This window comes from Tyto alba, unplaced genomic scaffold, assembly GCF_018691265.1.
Source record: "Tyto alba isolate M040663 unplaced genomic scaffold, T.alba_DEE_v4.0 Super-Scaffold_25, whole genome shotgun sequence".
Lineage (NCBI taxonomy): Eukaryota > Metazoa > Chordata > Aves > Strigiformes > Tytonidae > Tyto > Tyto alba.
The window spans coordinates 449,749-468,964 of NW_024881299.1; the positions used below are offsets into that span (position 1 = coordinate 449,749).

Here is a 19,216-nt window from a genome sequence, read left to right on the forward strand (position 1 = left end):
CCGAGCCGCACAGCCTGGGGACCTCCCCGGTGAGCGCTTAGTTGCGCAGCCTCCCCCTCCCTTCCCCGCTCAGGTGGATTCGTCCTCGCCTCACCTCCTCGGCGCTTTTCGGCCTTTCCCGCCATCTCCCGGTTGCCTTCGGCCGCGGCAGCCGAAAGGGGGCGCTCGGCGCTTTCCGCCGCCGCTCGGCTCTTTCCGCCGCCGCTCGGCTCTTTCCGGCCGCCGTGCGGGGCGCTGCCTCGGCGCGGCTGCGTGCCGCCGGCCGCCATTTTGTGTTGCCTGCCCGTGGGAGCGCGGGGCGGGCGGGCGGATAAGCCGGGCCGTGCCGAGCCCACACCCCCCCACCCCCCCACCCCATTTCCAGCGCTGTACAGTGACTGTGCCCCCCACCCCCACCCCCCGTTCGCCCCCACTTGCCCCCCCCCCTTGCCCATGGCCGTGGAGAGCCCGAGTGTCCCCCCCGCCGCCGCCGCTTCCCCCCCCAGCCCGCACTCCACCCCCCCTTCTCCGTCCTGCCACCACCACGACAGCGGCAGCTGCAGCCTCCCCCGGCCGCCGCCGCCGCTCCAACACCACCACGGCCCGGACGAAAGGTCCAGTAACCGCCTCTCCCGAGAGCCTCTCTGTCTGTCTGTGTCTGTCTGTCCGGCTCGCCGGACCAGGTTTGGGGGGGGGGGGTGGGAGACGCGGGGCGACCGGTGGTGGTTCGGGGGGGGGGGGGTGGGGGGGGTTGGGGGGGGAAGCCAGGGCGCAGGCCTAAGGCGGGCGGGGGGGGTAGGCCCGGCTTTGGGGAGGGGGGGACAGCGGGGCCCGGAGGGGGGGACTGCGAGGAGGAGGAGGAGGAGGAGGAGGAAGCGGGGCCAGAGGCAGGGACAGCGGGGGATATTTGGGGAGGGGGCGGGGGGGGGGGGGGTCGTGGGTAGAGCAGGAGGAGGAGGAAGGGGCCGCGGCCTGGGTAGGGCCGGGCCCTGAGGGCAGCGCAGGGCCTGGGGGTACCGGGGGGGGGGTTGATTTTAGACGAGCGAGGCCTAAGAGAGGGGTGGGGGGGCTTCTAGTTGTTGCTGGGGGGCTCCTAGCTGCTTTTTTTTTTTTTGCAAGGGGGGGGGGGGTCCTTAATGAGGTCTTTAATGACGTTATTTCTCCTGGGCAGCGCTGGCCTCATTAACGTCCCCTTTGTCTTTCTGCTGCTTCTTAAAAATATTTTTTGGCTCAAGCAGGGAGCGTAGGTGGGGGCAGGAAGGTAACAAGGTTGGGGGTACGGGGGGGGGGGTCAGTTGGGGCGTGTTGGGGTGCGATAGCCTCCATCACACACACCACCACCCCCCGTAGAGAAAGGCTCACCTCCCAGGTGTTAAAAAGCTTAAAAAAAAATAATATATATATATATCCCCTAGGAACCCCCCTCTTTCTTCTCAGATGTATGTAAAGCACTTTCTTCCCCCTCCCCAACATAACTTTAGCCGTTTCCTTTCTTAGCACTTTTTTTTTTTATTAGTAGAAACCATATAGCCAGAAAGTATCAGCAAAAATAAACAGCTTAAGCATGTATGTCTGGAAAAAAAGATTAAAAAAAAAAAAAAAAGGTTTGCTGCCTTCCCACTCCCCTGGAGGGCAGGTGTGCAGTGCAGAGAGCTGCTTTTACGCATTAGCATGCCTTTGTCTCTGAGGAGGTTTGTTTTCCATGTGATGCAGGGTTGGGTTGGTAAGTAAGCTCTTTTATTGAATAATTAAATTATACCTTTTCCTGCCTTTCCCCCCCCCTCCTCCCCGCCACCAAATAAGTCCCAGGAGCGTCTGCAGGGTACGTTGCGTGTAAGCAGTGAGTTGATACCGTCTGTGTACAAACCAAGCAGAATTCCCCTTTGTAATGACCCATAGAGTTATGCACCCCGCCGATGTGAATGTTTAAAAGACAAAAAAAAAAAAAAAAAAAAAAAAGTCACAAAAGCACACAGTTTACTCCCAAATATGTCTGTTGTGACGTTTCCAGGTGAAGTAGCACTGAGGTGCCTCGGTAAAACTCATACCACTCTGACCCTTGATGCCATCTAGACGTAGGATGTGGATCCATTGCTTTGTCTGCAAAACTCCATCCTCATTCCATTACGTTGACTGTAAACTGGCTGCCCCTGGGTGCGGGTTTGCCTGTAAAGCAGAAAAAGATGTTAAAAAGTTTTGTTAAACAACTCCAAAGTGTGTCAAAAAAAAAAAAAAAGGTGGCAAAGAAAGCACTGTTTCCCAAATGTCATCACACATTTTCCCCCCCATCCCCATGTACAGCCTTATGTTGGATAATTAGAGAAGTCGAAATAGTGACGTACAGTGCAAGCACCCAGTTTGTAACAAACCTCGTTAGCGTCCTCGATTTGCCTTCTCCCTTTCTTTTCCTTTGTCGATCAGGTGCGTTAACGAAAAGCTCAAGTTTGTTCCTCACGCTACTTCACACGGTTCAAGTTTGAAGTAAGAACACCACGCACAGTGTTGGGTATTCCTCCCCCTCCCTGTCCAATTAATTTAGTTTCTTGGGTTCGTTTTTCCTGGAGACCAAAACCACACACTTTTGCCCCTTTTCATCCAGTTTACATTGTTCTCAGGTGGAAAAAAAACCCCAGTGTTTCCTCTAAGCACACCGATACAGTTGTGTGAAATTGTGGTGTTTTGTTTCCCTCTTGTCTTTACTCCCTAAAAAAAAGAAAGAAAAAGGTGTATACATCTGCTTAATCTGTAAAATAATGCAAGCACTTCTTACAGCAAATTAGAGGGCTTTTTGTTAGAGGTTTAATTGCATTCCAGAAAGGGGTTTTCACATAAACCAATAACCAGTGATGTCTTCTATGCCTTTGTGCTGCTGTTTTTAAATGTTTATGATGGGACTCATGGTCCCTGCACCTTCTGTGGCTTAACTCTGCCATGAAATCATAATGGTGGGATTTTTTCGTTTGTTTTTTTCCCCTTTGACCAAAGGTCCAAAGGCTTGAAAATGTTACTGCTCTGGCCAAAATTTTTTAATTCAGAGTGGGGCCTCATATTATTGATTTTTCCCCCGTAATATATTCAAGTAGTAACTTTGTTCTGTTCTTTTACTAAATGTACGTACATGTTAAGCTTTATACTTCCACTCCTGATCCCAGAAAAATCCAAACTGTTTTTTGATTGTCCGCTGCTAACGGCATAAGTGATTTTTTAATCCATATCAGGATGAGTTGGAAAGGACAGATGTGGTAGAAAAGAAAGCAAATAGGCTGCCGGAAAACCTCAGGTTCATTTTCTCCCTTTTGAGGGATGGAAGAATCAGGAATTGTTCGAATGTCAGGAGTTTTCAGGGATTGTACTGCCGGGTTTACAGGAATTGTTGACCAGTTCCGTAAAGCGAGTATTTTTTTTTTTCCTAGAGTTCAATATTAGCAGTAGGAGTCAAAGTTTCATGTTTGGGGCTTTTCTTTGTGCCTTGCTTCCCCCGACCCATTTTTAATTGGGCTTAACCTCTTTCTAGTGCTCACAATCTACTGGAGGTTACCTTTTTGATCATGCAAACGCTCAGGCAGGCGTTTAGCACCGGTACCGTGAGTAGCTCTCTGAGAAATGGGAGCAACTTCTGATAGCAAAGCAAAGCACCCGACAGGAATTTTTTATTTTTTCTTTTTTTTTTTTTTTCCTTTTTTTTTTTTTTTTTTTTTGCAGGGACAGGGTTTTTTTCTAAGGGCGTACTTGTTCGGCTCCTTGGGTCGAGCGAGGCTTTGTTATACCGGGCTAAAGGAAGAGCTGAAGCAAATCCCAGACCCCGGCGTCTTTTTTTTTTTTTTTTTTCTCAGGGCCTGGGACGTATCCCGTTGCTGTGGCATCAGCCGTGCTGTGGCAGCGAGGACGTCAGAGCTCAGCGTTAGGATTTCACTGAAGGATTTGGATAGGAGTGGGAAGGAGCTAACCTGCGAGCAGAGAGGACGTTCAGAATTAGCAGCTGAGTCGAGCACGTGCCCTGAGAAATCTTGACCAAATAGCGCTTAATGTTGCTTAAAAACATGGATCTTAGGGAGGTCAGGAGGAGGGTTTGCCCCGATTACAGCCAGCAGTGGGCTAAAGCCATCTCTCTCCAAGCCTCTTAGAAACTGGGACAACATATATGTCACCTTAATGAAAAAAAAAACAAAAAACCACCCCAAACCCCAACTCTAGAGGAGATAGAAAAAGCTGATCAATTTTAATGACTTCTGCCCCAGCCTGCGCAGTTTGAATGAGGCAGCGTGGCCCCGCTGCCTTCAAAGCGGTGCTGCTTTTATTTCTTGATTGATGTATTTCCCCTGGTTTCCACTTGGAATAAAACGTAAGGCGGCCGCAGTGGCGGGCCAGAGGAGAGCTCAGGCCTTTGGGATTATTCTGGAATAATCAGTGTTTTGGTGAAAGGGCAGAGATCTGGCTGAATAATTCTCTCCGGTGCAGAGCGTGCAGGTGTGGTGCTGGGCTAAGAGACGTTTCCCCCAGCAAGTTGTTGGCAGGGCAGTAAACTTCTGCTGAAGCATTAAATGCGTGATTAATAACCTTTAGCTGGACGTAACGGTCACTCTGAAAAGCCTGGCCTTGTGCTTTCACTAGAAAAAAGTGCAGAGAATGAGCAAAAACTACGTATCTGGCCTAAAAAGAGCTAAAATCTGCTCGAAGCAGCGCGATGTCCCTGCCGTGTTGAACACGGGGAGGGGTCTGGATTTAAATCCTTCTCTGGAGGGCTGGAGAGTTGCTTTCAACTGGGGTGATCCGCTCCCACCAAAAAACCCACTCCCCCTCGAGCTTAGCCGGTTGATTTACAGTTAATGTTCAGTTTTAACTTGGTTTTACCACACTTAAGATTTTAATTTGCCGTCCGATCAGTTCCGCCCCCCGTGGTGCGCGCTCTCAAATGCATCAGATTGTTAAAAATCAACTTTAAACTCTTTGGGTTGCTCAGCTTGAGGCAGAAAGTGTTTATCCTAAAGATATGCACGTCTGTGCGCAGCCGAAGTCCCCGTGAAGCATTTTATTTCAAAATCACTTAAAATTCGAAGCGAACATTATGGTGAAATTAATTTGCACGGATTTGCAATCCGGTAACTTCCCGAGCGTTCGCGCTTCGTTTTTTAAAGGCTTTCTGCTGCATTGCTGCATTGCACGGGGGGAAAAAAAAGAAAAAAAAAAAAAGGCAGTTGTAACCCCCCCCCCCCGCCCTTTCCTGTGTTTTGCATTCCTCAAAGTCAAAGCGAGATCCACCTTTGTACAGAGCCCCCCTCCCCGCTCTCGGCGTCCGGGGGTCCGCGCCGACAAAGCCAGATCACGCACCGGGCGGGCGATTTCACGGTCAGCTGCACCTCTTGTGCAAAAAGCCAACGTACAAAAGAAGGTTTCTTCCAGCAGGTCGGCTGTTAAATCGGGGGGGGGTTATAGGGGTGTCGTATAGAAGTTACTCCGAGGTCCGTGTCTGCCGCACCGATGTGTATAAAGCAGGCGAGAGCACGCGGGGCTCGCTCTTTTCTGAAAATCAGTAAAAAACGCTTGTTTTTCTGCAAATGGGAGCCAAGGGGCTTATTTTTGACGGGGTTTCTTTCAGGTGGAACGAGGAAGGAGCAATAATACCTTGAATTAGGGTTAGGAGAGTATCAATAATATCTTAAATAGGGTTAGGGGAATATCAATAATAGGGTTAGGAGGGTATCGATAATATCTTAAACAGGGTTAGGAGGGTGTCAGTAATATCTTGAATAGGGTTAGAAAAATATCAATAATATCTTGAATAGGGTTAGAAGAATATCAATAATATCTTGAATAGGGTTAGGAGAATATCAATAATATCTTGAATAGGGTTAGAAGAATATCAATAATATCTTAAATAGGGTTAGGAGAATATCAATAATACCTTGAATAGGGTTAGGAGAATATCAGTAATAAATAGGGTTAGGAGGGTGTCAGTAATATCTTGAATAGGGTTAGAAAAATATCAATATCTTGAATAGGGTTAGAAAAATATCAATAATATCTTAAATAGGGTTAGGAGAATATCAATAATACCTTGAATAGGGTTAGAAGAATATCAATAATATGTTCAATAGGGTTAGGGAATATCAGTAATAAATAGGGTTAGGCGGGTATCGATAACATCTTAAACAGGGTTAGGGGGGTGTCGGTAATACCTTACTTCGGGTCAGGGGGGTCTACCGGCTGTAACTGGCCGTAAATCCGCCATCCGGGCCCCTCGCTTGTCACTTCGTTACGCTCATTTCCAAAGTTAACGAAGCCCCAGCTCCACAAAGTGTCACCATTTATCGGCAGACAATATTTTCACTCCTGCGCTGCTCCTCGGTGGCCAGAGTAGCCAAACCCCCCCCCGCCGCGCGGAATTTTCCCGTCACGCTGCCCTTCCCCGGGCGTCCCCCGCGAGGCGCCCAGGCTGGCCGGGTGGCAGGGGGACGACTGGCAAGGGCTTCTGTTTGTCTTCCAGGCGTCGTCATTGCCGTGTTACGTCATTGCCGTGGCGCTGAGGTCACGCACGGCGCGGCAGCCGGCGTGGGTCCTTCCCTGAGGATGCGTGCTGCGCCGGGGACCGTCCCCTATAGATCAGGCGGGCAGGAGCGATAGGAAAGCCCGAGATGAGCGTGGATTTGGGGAAGAATTTTCCCCCAGTCAGTGTTTTCTGCAATACCAGTAGTTGCTTAACAGACATGGCTTCTTCACCGCGTCCCCGCAGCGACTCTCCACGGTGAGCCGTCCCCCGAAAATGCACAACGTTGCTTTCGTTGCTTTCATTTTATTTTTAAATTTTTTTTTTTTTATTTTATTTTTTTTTCCCATCCAGCTTTAGAAGTCGTTCGCTTGCTTTCAAACGTCGCCGGTGGCCGTATTTCAAATGACTCCGTTTCACTGTGTTCGAAGCCCTTAAGGGGACTCAATGCTTCGATAATACTTGCCCAAAAGTTCACAGAGCGCTTTCCCAGCGCTAAATAAGCCCCGCAGTCTCTCTGAGAGGTTGATGGGTCATTTCTGGCCCAAACTTACTCAAATCTGGCAGAACTGGCGCTAGAAACCAGCAGGAGATGCTACTGCCTGTCTTAAGATGTGGTTTGGTGTCTAAGCGTCTGCGTAACTCTGATTTCTCAGACTTTCTTTCTTCAGGAGACGTGTGTGTTGATTAAATAATTAACACGCATCTGCTAAAGGGCTCAGCGATGGTTTTGAGGGTTCAGCCTCGTCCCGTCTCTTGGTGCTTTTCAGATAACCTTTGCAGCGGCCGCAGAATTTGTACGTTTTGGTCTCGGGGAGCCTTTTTGGTCCTCGTTTCTGTAACCGCAGGGAATTTTATAACGTGATTTGTCGACGGGGACGCGGCTCCGGGCGTGTGGTGCTCTCTGAACCTTGGTATCAGACCAGAGCAACTCAAGGCAGGGCAAAAGCGCTCGCGCTAGCGAAGCGAAGGGTAACGTTTGCTCTCGAAAATTGCAGTGAAGGTGCTGGCGACACGCGGCGGGTCCTCTCCGAAGGCAGCGGGGGAGGCGGGGAGCGGCGGCGATCCCCAGCCGGGGAGGGCTCCTGGGAATAGCGACCTGGTTGCGAAGGAAGACGTACGGTGTGAGGGCATTTATCGGGCCCCGGCGGGCTTTTAGCAGCTCATCGTTTCCTCCGGCGCCCGGGGGGAGCTGCCTCCTGGGTGGCTGTGCTCCCTAGTGCCCCGCTGACGAGTTGCAGCAAGCCGGATCCAGAATCCTGGTGGCATTTCTAGTTTAAAATCCATCTATTGATGAATCTGTCCTTCCAGGGAAGGGGCAGAGGCTTTGTCAGGACTTTATTTAAGTGTTTACATACACGGGTGTTGACATTTCTTCCCCTACGCTGGTTTAGCTCCTGTTCTTCTGCCCAGCTTTGAGCAGAGGGTGAGTTTCTCTTGTTCCAAGGTGGAGCTCGCTGAGCACCAGCACCCGAAGGATGCTGCGTGCCCGCCACCGAATCACTCCCACTGCTGCTCGCCTTTAGAACTTGTCCATACACCGAGGAATGCCGCGTCAGGTTTAAGAGCTTCATGAGTAATGCTTAAGCGAGCTTGATTTTGGAGCTAGTCTGTTATTAAAACCGGGCAGGCGCAAACAAAAACAAGAGGGGAGCTTTGCATCGCAGTCGGACGGGGTGACTGGGTCCGAGTGTTTGCGCTCCCCGATGCCGCAGCATCCCCAGGGATTGTTAATGTTTTTAATGTGTTTGGGGGTAATAATTCAGTTTTTCTTGTTGGGGTTTGTTTTGGTTTTGTTTTTTTTTTTTTTTAATGTGAGGTTACCAACGGGTCAGCTCGTTTATGCAGCAGAGCTTTTTCCGAACGCTGTTCATAAGCCCCATTTCAGCCCCCGGGCCTCCCGGGGAGCCACCGCGCGGCAGCAGCTCCTCCTTGCAGCCCAGCTGCCTCCGCGCGGCGCGGCCGCCGTGCCCACCGCACTGCTGAGGAGGAGGAGGCCCAAGAGCCTAAAAAAAAAACCCCAACCAGAGGGATGCGTCTCAAAGATCCCCCCCGCTACGCTCTCCTAAATTGTTGTTTGTGAACCACCGTGACTTACAGAAACAAGCCGACGTTTCTGGTTTTGATTATAGCTTACCTTGGGCGCGAAGGGAGGAGGAGACCCCGCTCTTGTCTTAAATCACACAGCGACAAACTCGGGATCTGTTGGGAGGGAAGGAGAACGCAGGGAGCTGACGGAACTCGTGCCGAATTACACATTTAATCCGTTACGAGGCTCTAAAAAGTTTCTCGTAACCCCTATCCGAGTAATTTTTAATTGAACTTCATTGAGTGAGACTTGGGGAATCCTCCTGAGGAAGTTTTGGATTTGCTTTATCGCCTCTGCTAACCACAACCGTGGGTAGCATGAGAACGTGGAAATAACGGGGCGCACGTCTTTAGATTTGGCAAACCAGCGTGATCTTTACTTATTCTTGCCGTCTAGAGGACCGATTGTTTTATTAAAGCACCAGTTTCCATTCCGGGAGTGGACCAAATCTTTCATTAAAGCACCAGTTTCCATTCGGGGAGTTCACTGGCAGTGGTTAGGTACGACAGTTGAGCGCCGTAACGCTGTGGCTGCGGTTTGTTGTTTGCGAGATGCTGCTTCGCCGCGTTTAACCCCGGGCTGAGCGAGAACTCGAGCAGATTTTGGTGGCAGAGCTGAACGGAATCGGGATTTGCAGTCAGATATTTAAAACCACGGTAACTAGGAGTTTGTGAGCAATGTGGGAGCTGAGTGCCTGGCTGGTGAGCGGGGTAAGCAGGTTTTCTTTTCTTTTTTTTTTTTTTTTGAATAAGGGGAATTCAACGTGCCTGTCTGCTTTACAGGGAGGATGGGGAACTGGAAGAAGGGGAGCTGGAGGACGATGGAGGGGAGGAGGCGCAGGATCCCTCCGAGTCTCAAGAGAGGGGTCGGAAGGAGAAAGGGGAGAAGCACCACAGCGATTCGGATGATGAGAAAGCCCATCGGCGGATGAAGCGCAAGCGCCGGAAAGAGAGAGAGAAAGAGAAGAGGAGATCCAAGAAAAAAAGGAAATCCAAACACAAAGTGAGTTGCTTTTGCTTCCCGGGTCCCCCAGGATCCCAGCTCCGGTCTGCCTTCCTCTGCCACCCAGGGAATTCCCCCCCTAGCATTATTGTGGGTAATTTGAGGCTTTCCCCTAACGATAATTGCGAGGTGGGAGCGCTCGCAGGGTTTCTTGGGGTTCAGCTCCTTAACGCTTTTGTCCTCTGAGGACTGGCAGGCGCGGCAGCGGGGCACCGAGGCCTGCGGGTCAGAGAAAAATGCTACGGCACTCTCCTGTCCGTCTGAGGACGCAGAGCAGGAAGAAAACAGGTTTTTCTGCAGGGAATTCCTCTGCGAGCGCTCCTACCTTCAAGGGGATTGCAGACTGCCGGATCGGCAAAGTGGAGGGTGGTTGTTACTTAAGTTCCAGGGATTTCTGGAGCACAGGAGGCGTATTGTGTTTGTCTTCGTTAGAGACCGGTTAAATAACCTGCTGAGGGGCTTCCAGTTTGTAATTCAGTGAACGCTGAAGATTTTGTTAAGCAAAACTTGAGTTCCCTAGAAAGAGAACAGAGAGACTGAGTCGTGCCAGCCGGAGCTGGCCCGCCATAAAATCGCACCGCGCGCTTCCCTTGCCTTGCAGCGCCACGCTTCTTCCAGCGATGACTTCTCTGATTACAGCGAGGACTCAGACTTCAGTCCTGGTGAAAAGGGACACAGAAAGTACAGGGACTACAGCCCTCCCTACTCATCCGTAAGTGCCCAGGACCTGGCTGTTAGTTGGGCCGGGGGGTTTTTTGATTATTTTTCAAACCGAAGTGATGACGTTAGGCTTGGTCCGTTCCCTTCCTTCATCGCTGACCTCTCTGCTTTTCCCAAAGTCCCACCAGCAGTACCCGTCCTCTCACGGCGCTCCCATGCAAAAGAAGGGCTACTCGAAAATGGAGAGCAAGAGCTACGGCATGTATGAGGACTACGAGAACGAGGAGTACGGTCAGTACGAGGGGGAGGAGGATGAAGATATTGGGAAGGAAGATTACGACGACTTTGCGAAGGAGCTGAATCAATACCGGCGAGCGAAGGAAGGCTCTCACCGGGGGCGAGGTACGTCTAAACGTCCCTTTTCGTTTCTCTTGACCCTCGTTACCTGCGGCTCGTTTAGATCCTGCGGCCAATTAAGGCCCGGCACAGGCAGGAGGCTTCGGGAGGGCGAGCTGCTCTGCCTGGGGAGAGCCAGCTGCCACAGCCTCAGCTGCTCCTCCGCCTCAGTTTGGGACAGGGGAGCGTGGTTTTTTCCTGTTTTCCACTCCGAGGGGAAAGGTCAGATCCCTGTGGATAATTTTAATGTTTTAATTAAGCATTTTTCCTGCTGGCGTAGTTCGTTTTAAAAGCATGTAAGTGGTTGAAAATGGGTAAAATAAAGGAAAGCGTTCTTCGAAAGGAAAACGAGGTCGATTGGTAACGTAGCGAGGCTGCTCTCCTCGTGTCTGGAGCTGCAGATTTACGTTGCCTAACATACCCACGCGGAGGTCGCACCGCATTGCTTTTTATTAAAAAAGGCTGTCGTCTGGCTTCTTAAAAACCCATCCTCGTAGCACTCTGAAAACCAATTCACTGGGAAGCACGTTTTTAAGATGCCGGGGCAACCCCGTTCTGGGAGGTTATTGCTCCTGTCTCCTTGCCTGCCGTACTGCCGTGCTTTTCTTCACGGCCCTGAGGGGCGAAAGGCGACGCAGCGCCCACCCCGCCGCTCTGTTCCCTCAGGTGGCCGTGGCCGGGGCAGAGGGTACCGCGGGCGAGGTGGCAGGGGGGGGATGAGAGGAGGCCGAGGCATGGGCCGAGGAAACCGGGGGCGAGGCCGAGGCGACCACCCCGAGGAAGAAGAGGAAATGTACGACGAAGAGATGGAGGTAGGTCCCGAGCCTCTGAGCTGCTCTGAGGGAGCCGCAGCGGCGGGGGAATGTCCTCCTCCACGGTGGGGCTGCGCCTGAGGGGGAGCGGGCTTCGCGCCGGCCCTGCTCACGGGGGGCCCCGCTCTCCCGTCGTCTGCAGTACTGCGAGAACGAGGAGCCCATCGGCGACGACGACTACGACGATTACTCGAAAGAGCTGAACCAGTACCGCAGGAGCAAGGAGAACCGTGGGCGGGGTGAGTGGGGGAAGGAGCTGGGCTGGGTGGGCCCCTGCTTCCCGCTCCCTCGCACGTTGTACGGAAGGAGGGAAATTGGAAACGAGGGGGGCGTGTTGCAGGTTTAAACCGAGGACGTGGTCGCGGCCCCAGGGGAAGAGGAAATAAAGGAATGGGCAGAGGCCGAGGCCGAGGTGGAAACAGAAGTGGAATGGGGAAAGGTGGTGGAATGAATGAGGACGACGATTACTACGATGAGGACATGGGAGTAAGTAGCTCTTTTTTTTTTCCAAGGGCCTGCTGCAGCGCAGGACGCGCCCCTTCCCCTCGTCCCCTCCCTGCAAATCCAGTCGGGCTTCCAAAAAAAGCCAAAAAAAAAAAAACCAAACCACACGAGTCTTCCCCAGAGCCCACAGAAGTCATCCCGTCTCCGAAGAGGACGGATGTTTTGGCTTCTGGTCCTCTGACAGCTCCCTCGCGCCTGCTCGGCTCCGCGCCCTCCTCTCTGCCTCCCTTTTTCATCTCAAATCTCCGCGATTTTTTCCCCTCTCGGAGATGGCCGCGTCGGCAGTTCTCATTTCTCTCGCGTGATCTGTCGCTTCGTATTTCAAACTCTCGGGCAACAAACACAATCTGCTTCCGACAGGATGGAGGAGGTGGTGGAAATTACCGGCGGAACGACCACGACAAGCCCCACCAGCAGTCGGATAAGAAGGGGAAAGTGATCTGCAAATACTTCGTGGAAGGCAGGTGTACCTGGGTAAGGGAATAGTTCAAGAATGACGATGCAAGACCTCTTCCTGCGTGCACGGGGCCGTCCCTGAAGCGTCAGGCCCAGGTTTTAACCGGTTCCAGGGCGGGATTCGTGCTTACAGAGAGCGTTCTGCCAGGAGTACGCGTCCCCCTGGCCGCGCTAACCGTGCTCTGGGCTGCTGCCCACCGCCTTGGCGCTTCCACCTGCTGTAACCCGCTGTCCTGTCGCTTCCGAACAGGGCGACCACTGCAATTTCAGTCATGACATTGAGCTACCAAAGAAACGGGAACTGTGCAAGTTCTACATCACCGGCTACTGCGCCAGGGCTGAAAACTGCCCTTACATGCATGATATCCTTTTTGGGTTTTCCCGTTTCTTAACGAAAGTCTCGTTTACTCCGCGTGGAGGGGGGGCGGCGGCGGGCTAAAAAGGTCGTTCCCGGGTAACACATCCTCCTCTGGCAGGCGGAACGGCCGGGGCCGCAGACAAACCCCCGGGTTCCTCCTCAGCTTCACCTTCCCTGTTGAAGAGTCGGGGTTTGCGGCCGTTGTGCCTACAGGAAAGGGCGGCAGAAAGGAAGGCAGGGTCTTTCTGGTGACAATAGTTCAATCTCGTCGCCCTGACCGCGAAAATCCCGCGCGTTGGGAGCCGTATTTCAAAATTAAAAGCATTTGTAGCCCCTCTGGCTGTAGGGGTAACTCCTTGTTGGGGTTTATTCTCCTTAATAAACGCTACGGGACTTCCCTTGCAAGCTGTTCCACACCACGGGCAACTGTATCAACGGGGATGACTGCATGTTTTCTCACGATCCCCTCACGGAGGAGACGCGGGAGCTTCTGGACAAGGTACAGGGGGGTGTTAACGCCGGCTCACCCTCTTCTTTGTCTTCCGTGGAAGTAGGTCCCGCAGGTGGAAAGGGAGGTGGAGGATTGTTGGAGCGCGTTCTGACTCCCCTTGTCTCCTCAGATGCTGGCGGACGACGCCGAAGCAGGCGCGGAGGATGAGAAAGAAGTGGAAGAGCTAAAGAAACAGGGCATCAATCCTCTCCCCAAACCACCCCCGGGGGTCGGCTTGCTTCCCACACCACCTCGCCCTCCCGGACCGCCGGCTCCCACGTCTCCCAACGGGAGACCCATGCCCGGAGGCCCTCCCCCCCCGCCCCCGCCACCGCTTCCACCCCCGGGGCCGCAGATGCCGCCACCGATGCACGAGCCGCTGTCACCGCAGCAGCTGCAGCAACAACAGGACATGTACAAGAAAATCCCTTCGCTCTTCGAGATCGTCGTGCGGCCGACCGGGCAGCTGGCGGAGAAGCTGGGCGTGAGGTGGGGCTCACCGGCTCCGGGGGGCGCGGAGAGGGACGGGCACGGTAGATTTTTGGGTCGGGCGAGGAGCTCTGCCCTTGAAGCTGGGCACGAGCGCGTAGGAAAAATGCTTCTCCCCATTTTTGGGGCGGGCGCGGGCGCTGCTGCTCCGGGACCCCTGAGCCTGTCCCTCTAGAAGCAGAGAGAATGTGTTAAAACCGGGTTTTTTTTTTTTGGTTTGTTTTGTTTTCTCTTTCAGGCACCCAGGGCCGCCTCCCCCCAGGTTCCCCGGGCCAGGTGGACCCCCAGGCCCGATGCCTGGACCCATGCACCCCGACATGCACCCCGACATGCACCCGGACATGCACCCCGACATGCACCCTGACATGCACCCCGACATGCACCCCGACATGCACCCCGACATGCACCCCGACATGCCGATGGGCCCGGGGATGAACCCCGGCCCCCCCATGGGTCCCGGCCCCCCCATGATGCCCTACGGACCCGATGATTCCCCCCACTCCGGCATGATGCCGCCCGTCCCGCCGGCGCAGGGTTTCTACGATAATTTCTACCAGCAGCAGGAAGGTTTGGAGATGGATCACGGCATGATGGGAGACCCAGGTACGTCCCGAGGGTCTGTCGGGATCCACTCTCACACGGGTTATTCCCCCCGGCGTGCCCACGCCCAGCAAAAACCGAGTTGTCCTGCGCACCTTGGCGCTTTGCTTTTAACGCGGGGTGATCTTTCCTCGGCAGAAGACTACGGCGGTTACGAGGATATGGAAGGGCCTCCCGGAGAGCACATGTTCCCCGATCCGGCCTTGGATCACGATGACTTGTGCGAAGGAGGCCCGCCCGGCTTGGCAAAAGCCCCAGGCAGCATCCCGGATTTCATGCCGTCGGCACAAAGAGCGCTTTACCTGAGAATCCAGCAGAAGCAGCAAGAGGAGGAGGAGAGAGCTCGGAGACTCGCCGAGAGCAGTAAGCAGGAACGCGAAAATGAGGAAGGCAAGTGCCCAAATAACGTTTCCCGTTCAAATCCGCACGCGGGGGGGGGGGGGGGCGGGGGGGATAACTTGAGTCTGCTTCGCCTTCCACTCGCCCAGCGGTGGTCCCAGAAAAAAAAGGGGGGCCGTCGGAGAAACGGGGGGGGTCGGGGAGGAATTCTTTAGGCAGCAAGGGGCGCCGGACGCCTCGAAGAAAATCCCCGGCGTCGGAAGAGCGGGGAAGGGGAGCAGGTCTGCCGAAGAAGTGGGGACGGCTGGCCAGAAGGTGGAGGAGGAGATAAGGTCGCTGGCTTCAGTTGTGGTGAAGTTGGGGTTCGCTGCAGAGGAGGAAGAGGAAGAGGGGGCTGCTGGTTATTTGGGGCGCGCAAATGAGAGCAGGGAAGCCGAGGCCGTCACACGGGACCCCCCGTTTCGGCGGAGCAGGGTTGGGAATTTGAGCGGCGTTGAGTTGAGAGGGGACGAGTTCTGGGGGGCTCATCAGCCTCCCGGGCTTTAATTGGCCTTTATCAGCTGCTTTCGCTCCTCCCTCCTCCCAGGCGATACCGGTAACTGGTACTCCAGCGACGAAGATGAGGGTGGAAGCAGCGTCACCTCCATTTTAAAAACCCTAAGGCAGCAAAGCTCGGGCAGACCTCACGCCCAGCCCTCCCACGCCGAAATCGGACCACCCTCCGGTGTGAGCGACCCTCGCCTGCAGAAAGCCCAGGCGGGAGCGAGCGGTCGTCCTGCCGACCCGCGCCTACGGGATCCCAGGCTTTCCCGAAGCGCCGACCTCCCCGTCCCGGCTCTCCCCGGTGATTCGGGACCCACCGACCCCCGGCTCGCCCGACACATTCCCTCCTCCGCCCCCAAACCAGAAGCTCCTCATTCCGGCGGCGGCCAGAAGCCCCCCTTGCTCCCCGACGAGGAGGAAGGCGAGAGGGCTTTACGGGATAAACCGGTCAGCATCCCCTTGGATGCCCTCCCGGGCCATTCCCTGCGGGACCCCCGCTCCCAGCTCCAGCAGTTCAGCCACATCAAGAAAGACGTCGTCCTCACCAAACCCAACTTTGCCCGGATGATCCTGTGGAGCCCGGAGGATCTGATCCCGTTACCGATCCCGAAGCAAGAGTTTATTCCCGTCCCGGCCGCCCTTCAAGCCATGCCCACCCTCGACCCGCGTCTTAACAGACCCCAGGCGGCGCTTTCGGATCCCAGGCAGAGGGGGGGGGGCGGCGTCGGGGGACGCCGGCTCCTCCTCGGGCACCGGCCTCCCCGACTTCGAGCTCCTCTCGAGGATCCTAAAGACTGTGAGCGCAGCCGGCAGCCCGTCCGCTTCCGGCCAGAGCGACAAGCCCAGCGACCCTCGGGTGCGGAAACCCCCCGCCGACCCCAGGCTGCAGAAACCCTCGGAGACGGCCGGGCCGCGAATCCCTAAAGCCACCGAGGCGCCGGCCGCCGGCGACGCCGCCCCGGCTATCGCTCCCTACGACCCCCGGCTGCTGACGGCCGGCGGGCTGAGCAAGGGCAGCGGGCAGAGCAGCGTGCTCAGCGCCATCAGCCTCTACGACCCCCGGACTCCGAGCTCGGGCAGCAAAGCTTCCGAGTCTCCCAGCGAAGGGAACTCCTCCTCGAAGTCCTCAGATTCCGGCAAAACCCCCGGGAAAACCAAGGAACCCCTCTTCGTCCGGCGATCGGCGTTGGACCAACCCGAACCGGAGAAGGCGAGCGCCGACTCCGCCACGGACAGGTACAACAGCTACAACCGGCCGCGTCCCAAAGGCGCCGCCGCCCCCCCGGCTCAGGACGCGCCCCCCCAGCCCGGGGTACACAACCTGCCGGTGCCCCCCGTTTACGGGATGGTCAAGCAAAGCGCCAAATCGGGACCGGGGAGCCCGTTTGCCGGGAACAGCCCGGCGCGGGACGGCGAGCAGCAGGACGCCGCCTCCCTCAAAGACGTCTTCAAGGGCTTCGACCCCACCGCCTCCCCTTTCTGCCAGTAGGACCCAGAGCCAGCGGGACCCCCCGCGCCCCGGCCCCGGTCCAGCGCAGGGCTGGTAATTCCATTTCTTTTTTTTTGGGGGGGGGTGGAAGGGGGCGTATTTGGGTTTGGTTATTGGGTTTTTTTCCTTTTTAATTCCACTAGCGCTCACTTTAGCCATATAACGTGTACGTAAATCCCGGTTTCTGCTGTAACTAAAGAAAATTCCACCCCCACCCCCCCCCCCCAGCCGCCTTTTAAAAGAAGAATCTCTGCGATAACAACCAGCATTTTCTTTATTTTAGAGCTTTTTTTTCCTCCCCCCCCCCCCAAAAAAAAAAAACCAAAACCAACCCAACCCAACCCAAAACCCAATCAAAATCACCCCGTGTGGGGGAACAAGAAGAATCTCCGCGTTTCAAAGAGCGACGCTCGCGGAGGATCAGTTACCGATATTCTTCATTTCTTGCTTTAAAAAGCCGCGCCGATGGGTCGTGGGGGGCATTTTTACACCGGAATTAACTAAAAATCTTTGTATTATAGTCTTTTTCTAAAATTCTGCTGTGGCGAACAGGAGGAACCATAAAAAAAAAAAAAAAAAAAAAACACAAAACCCCCCCAGAACCCCCCGTGAAATTGCTTTTGTAATTGTGGGGAGGGGGCATTGCTGGGTTCTTTTGATTTTTTTTTTTTTTTTTTTTTTTTATTGGAAGTAAATATTTTTATGCCGTTTCTTGGAGATTTTGGAAACAACCAGGGCTGCGAATCCCCGAGAAGGTGACAAAATATTTACAGCCCCCAAAAGTTTTGCAGTCTACCAAAAAAATAAAAAAAAAAATAAAAATAGAAGTTTGTATTATTGAAATTAAATTATTAATCTCAAATTATTTCGCTCCTATGTATTTTGCATCCAGAAAAGGGGCTTTTTTTCCCCAAAAAAAAAGGCAGGTCTGCGCTTGGAAGCTCTCGGTGTCTTTTTTTTTTTTTTTGCCGTTGTCAAGACGAAATTGTCCTTCCCAGCACGGGATGGGATTGGAAAATGGAGCTAAAATCCAATTCCAGCTGGAAAAAACATTTTTTGGGGGGGAAAAAACCACATTTCGGAGCAGCCAGCGCCGAGGTGACTGCGATCCGTGCGAAACCCCCCCACTCGTTCCTTTGCAGCGATAAACTCCCCATTTTGTTATCGCTCCTTCAAATTCACGATGGGGTTTTCTCAACCCGTCGCCCCACAGATTATTTTCCCTCGGCGTTTCGAGCGGCCGGGGGTTGCTTTGAGCGGGGAAAAAACCTGAACTTTTTGTAAAATGATTTATTACTATTTTATTTTATAGGGATTTAAAAAAAAAAAAAACAAAACACACACAAAAAAAAAACAAAAACAAAAAAACAAAAACCAGCTATCGAAGCCGGTCGGGTTTTTTTTTCCGCCTCCGGAGGTTTCGAAGCAGCGCGATTGTAATAAATGTGTAAATAATTGTTTTGGAGTCGCGGTCGTTGATGGAAACACCTGGGTTTGCACCAAAACTGGTGTCTGGGGTTGGGCTCTTTTTGCCCTTTTCTTCTCTTTTTTTGAGCGTCCCTTCCTTCCAAACGCCGTTGAGGCGCTGGTGGTTGAGCCTCGGCGCCCCGGGGTTGGGGTGCAGGTGGGGGGTTTGGGGGTGCAGGTGGGGGATTTTGGGGTGCAGGTGGGGGGGGTTAGGGTGTGTCCAGGGGTTTGGGGTGCATTTGGAGGGTTTTGGGGTGCACCTGGGGGGTTTGGGGTGCATCTGGGGGGTCTTGGGGTGCAGCTCGGGGATTTTGGGGTGCAACTGGGGGGGATTGGGGTGTGTCTGGGGGGGTTGGGGTGCATCTGGGGGATTTAGGGGTGCAAGTGGGGGATTTTGGGGTGCATTTGGGTGGTTTAGAGGTGCAATTGGGGAGGCTTTAGGGTGCAGGTGGGGGGATTTAGGGGTGCATTTGGGAGGCTTTGGGGTGCGTCTGGGGTTTTGGGGTGCAGGTGGGAGGGCTGGGGGGTGAGTGTGGGGTTTGAGGGTGCAGGTGGGCGGGTTTTGGGGTGCAAGTGGGGGATTTTGGGGTGTCTGGGGGGGTTGGGGTACAGGTGGGAAGTTTTGGGGTGTGTCTGGGGGGTCTTAGGATACAGGTGGGGGATTTTGGGGTGTGGGGGGGTTTGGGGGTGCAAGTGGGGGATTTAGGGGTGCAGGTGGGGGGTTTGGGGGTGCAGGTTTTGGGGTGCATTTGGGGGGGTTTGGGGCTGTGTCTGACAATTTGGGGGTGCATGTGGGGAGCTTGGGGGCATCCAAGGGGTTTGAGGGTGCATCTGTGGGGACCTTTGGGGTTCCCAGGGGTGCATGTGGCGTTTTTGGGGTTCCCCCCCCAACCCCACCCAATCCCTCTGGGCACCCCAAAATCCTCACAAATAAACTGGGGGGAGCCCCCACATTCGAGAGGGGAGGGGGGCAGCACCCCAGTATTCCCCCCCCAGGGCTGTGGAGCCCCAACAACTTTTGGGGTACAGTTTGTGCCCCCCCCAACACCCCCAGCCCCC

The 19,216-nt window shown here is 54.2% G+C and overlaps 1 protein-coding gene across 1 annotated transcript; it reads left to right on the forward strand.

Moving 5' to 3' along the window:
- The first annotated feature begins 513 nt into the window (after positions 1 to 513).
- On the forward strand, positions 514 to 18,147 carry ZC3H4 (zinc finger CCCH-type containing 4). Its single transcript, XM_042797283.1, is given in 16 exon segments — positions 514 to 593; positions 6,464 to 6,721; positions 9,335 to 9,554; positions 10,156 to 10,266; positions 10,394 to 10,616; positions 11,277 to 11,422; positions 11,565 to 11,661; positions 11,763 to 11,908; positions 12,287 to 12,400; positions 12,633 to 12,744; positions 13,130 to 13,239; positions 13,361 to 13,719; positions 13,958 to 14,322; positions 14,458 to 14,709; positions 15,245 to 15,918; positions 15,920 to 18,147. Coding segments are annotated over 15 exon segments (3,810 nt in total). The 5' UTR covers positions 514 to 593; positions 6,464 to 6,611; the 3' UTR covers positions 16,691 to 18,147.
- The last annotated feature ends 1,069 nt before the right edge of the window (positions 18,148 to 19,216 follow it).